Source organism: Apteryx rowi, unplaced genomic scaffold (assembly GCF_003343035.1).
Source record: "Apteryx rowi isolate R43461 unplaced genomic scaffold, aptRow1 scaffold_2746, whole genome shotgun sequence".
NCBI lineage: Eukaryota > Metazoa > Chordata > Aves > Apterygiformes > Apterygidae > Apteryx > Apteryx rowi.
The window spans coordinates 1-3,308 of record NW_020449137.1 but is presented as its reverse complement, the minus strand read 5'-3'; the positions used below and the strand labels follow the sequence as shown (position 1 = coordinate 3,308).

The following is a 3,308-nucleotide window of genomic DNA, read 5'->3' as shown; positions in this document are numbered from 1 at the left end:
CTGAAGCGCCAGGGACGCACTCTCTACGGTTTCGGTGGCTGAACGCTTTGTTTCTCTAAACCTAAACTCTCTAACATCAAGGCTCTTTTCAGAGCCATCCACAAACCTCATAATGGGAGCTGTTTATTACTAACGTTATATTCATAAACTGATGTATCTTATATTTTTATAAGTTTCATATGCAGTTTATTTTCCGATTTATAAAGCTGTTACAACATGGGGTTCTTGTTTAAAACTTTGACCTGGCGAACATACGTTAATGTATCACTTCAATGCGCACAATGTAGTAAACCCAAATGTATTAAATAACGATGAAAATTAAGTACGTCTTTCATTTCGTATTTAGATAATCTCACTAGAGAAAGCAGCATCGCCCCCACCGTAGCTACAAAGCAAGATTGAGTAGTTGCAGCTCTGAAGCCGTGACGATATAGGACGGAAGTGGCTGTAATTACGTTTGTGTTTTTTACTCCAATAGGAATAGAACATTTACAATCCTCTCATTTGCATGACGCCCTTATAAATAGGGGGACAGCCGCCATTTTCGAGGTCGTTGAGGTTCTGTAAAGGTCTTCGAAAGAAAGTTTTGAAGATGCCTGAGCCGGCGAAATCTGCTCCAGCACCGAAAAAAGGCTCTAAGAAAGCCGTCACCAAGACTCAGAAAAAAGGTGATAAAAAACGGAAGAAAACGAGAAAGGAGAGCTACTCGATCTACGTGTACAAGGTGCTGAAGCAGGTGCACCCGGACACGGGGATTTCATCTAAGGCCATGAGCATCATGAACTCCTTCGTCAACGATATTTTCGAGCGCATTGCCGGCGAGGCGTCGCGCCTGGCGCACTACAACAAGCGCTCCACCATCACGTCGCGGGAGATCCAGACCGCCGTGCGGCTGCTGCTGCCCGGTGAGCTGGCCAAGCATGCCGTCTCTGAGGGCACCAAGGCCGTCACCAAGTACACCAGCTCTAAGTGAAAAGGTTTCAATCTACAACCCAAACGGCTCTTTTAAGAGCCCCCAACTTTTCCTAAAAAGTGCTAGAATTACAATTAAAGACGCTTTATGATAAGTTTATTAAGAATTTAAATACAATAAAAACATGTTTACAGTGTATGTTAAGAAACTAAACAACACTGTTCATTCCTATAATTTTTCTTCCTTCTATAGTAATAAACAGCTCCCATTATGAGGTTTGTGGATGGCTCTGAAAAGAGCCTTGATGTTAGAGAGTTTAGGTTTAGAGAAACAAAGCGTTCAGCCACCGAAACCGTAGAGAGTGCGTCCCTGGCGCTTCAGGGCGTACACCACGTCCATGGCCGTGACCGTCTTGCGCTTGGCGTGCTCCGTGTAGGTGACGGCATCACGGATCACGTTCTCCAGGAACACCTTCAGCACGCCGCGCGTCTCCTCGTAGATGAGCCCCGAGATGCGCTTCACGCCGCCRCGCCGAGCCAGGCGCCGGATGGCCGGCTTGGTGATGCCCTGGATGTTGTCGCGCAGCACCTTGCGATGGCGCTTAGCGCCCCCCTTGCCGAGCCCCTTCCCGCCCTTGCCTCTGCCAGACATGCTGCTGTTTGCACTRCCAGAGACGAGTATGGTGGTCGCAGTGGCGCGCGGTGGTATATAGCGCGTGGGAGCCGACCTGGTTGGGGACTGCGCCGCGACGGGGGAGGCGGGCACTCGGCCGCAGTCTCCGCCCCTTCCCCCCGCTCACCGCCCCGGGGCGGCCCCTGCGCACCTCGGCGCGCGCTTCCCGCGAGAAGGCACCGCGGCGGGCGCCGGCGCCCCCTCTGCCTCTGCCTCTGCCTCTGCCTCTGCCGCTCGCCAGCGGCGCCGGACTCTCCCCCCACCGCCCCGCGCGGTTTCCTGGGCTCCGGCCCCCCCGCGCGCCGCCGGAGCCCGCCGCCCGCCTGCGGGTCCCTGGCGACTTTCCCGCCCCGCCGCTGCCCCCCGCGCGGGCGCGTTGCCGGGAGCAGCTCTCGCTCTGTGCCGGGGGCGCGCGCGCGGGGCCGCGCTTCCGGTCGCTGTTTCGGGGTGCGGCGCCCCTCGGCCCGGCCCTCCCCGCCCGAGCCGGGGGTCTGCGGCAAAATCCGGCCAATGCGGCGCCTCGCGCGGCGTCCTCGCCCCGCCCCCTCCGCTCCCCGCCCCGCCGCTCCACCGCCCCCCGCCCCCGGCCCGATTTAGACATTGGACCTTCCCATCGTTGTTTTTTATTTTTATTATAATTATTAGCACATATAGCCGCCTTTCTCGGGTTTATTTATATAATCTCTGCCATCTTTGTCTCGTCTGAACTCCATCTTTTTTTCCTGTCTGTGAGCCCTGAATTTTGCTAGAAAAAAGGCAGAAGGGAAATGTTCATAGCTCATGGAAAGATTTCTTTTTTCATTAAAAATGCACCATAATTGTTGCTCCATGTCAGCAAGAACATGACCAGCTTTTTCGCGTGCACATTCACTCACAAACACATACATATAATCTATCTTACACTTACCTCTCAAGCATGTTTGTTACCACTGAGAGGAAAGCTAACCGTGTAAATTTTTTTTCCAGAAGAGATTAGACTGTGAGAAAACACTGAAAACAGGGATGTCACATCCTGGGAATGTTTCCTACTGGGGAAGCAAGAGACCCATTTGTACTCAACATCTTGAAATGTAGTGGAAAGCAAAGAATATTGAAATATTCTCACACTCATCTTCAGGTTACCTCTTCGCTGAACATGTACCAATTAAAATAGGAATGCTCCTAATACCTTTAAAGGTTAGCAATAGAGACTAATATTCTAATTATACTAATTCCCTGGCTTCAGGCAGAGAGCTACTCAACCTGGTAAATTTTACTTCTCAACAAAGATACTATTCAGATAATTTACACTGACATTAAACACAATTTCACACACACAAAAGTGCTTTGAAGGTGCTTAACATTTTACTTTTTTTAACACAACAGATGTTTGCAGATTTCTACTGAGTATGGCAAATGGAAATCATAGGACTGTTTCCATTTAACACAGGGACATTGAACTAAACAAATATCAACTTTTACAAGAAGAACTTAGCATTTTTTTGTCTGGTTTGTTTTTCACCTTCCCCAAATTAGGTTTTGTATTTTGAGAACTCATACCATTATAAAGGACCTTCAGCTTCATCCTTTTGTGTGACTACTTGGAAAGCAGCAAAAGTGCTTCTTAGTGTCAAAAACATCATCTTTCCTATTTTTTATTCATAATAGTTCCACATTTTTATGGTAATATGCTTACATAGTTCTTTTCTATCCCTTCCCCCCCCCCAAAAAAAAAAAAAAAAAA

At 49.1% G+C, this 3,308-nt stretch overlaps 2 protein-coding genes across 2 annotated transcripts; one reads left to right on the top strand and one right to left on the bottom strand.

Annotated features, from left to right (window-relative positions):
- Positions 1–6: 6 nt before the first annotated feature.
- On the top strand, positions 7–1,106 carry LOC112967408 (histone H2B 7). Its single transcript, XM_026068537.1, has one exon. It carries the CDS (start codon positions 593–595, stop codon positions 971–973), a length of 381 nt encoding a protein of 126 aa, XP_025924322.1. The 5' UTR covers positions 7–592; the 3' UTR covers positions 974–1,106.
- LOC112967409 (histone H4) lies at positions 1,053–1,671 on the bottom strand. The gene has a single exon (XM_026068538.1). It carries the CDS (start codon positions 1,562–1,564, stop codon positions 1,253–1,255), a length of 312 nt encoding a protein of 103 aa, XP_025924323.1. The 5' UTR covers positions 1,565–1,671; the 3' UTR covers positions 1,053–1,252.
- Between the last annotated feature and the right edge of the window lie 1,637 nt (positions 1,672–3,308).

Excerpts from the sequence above, each read along its gene's own strand:
- LOC112967408 (XM_026068537.1), top strand. The coding sequence starts at position 593 with ATGCCTGAGCCGGCGAAATCTGCTCCAGCACCGAAAAAAGGCTCTAAG.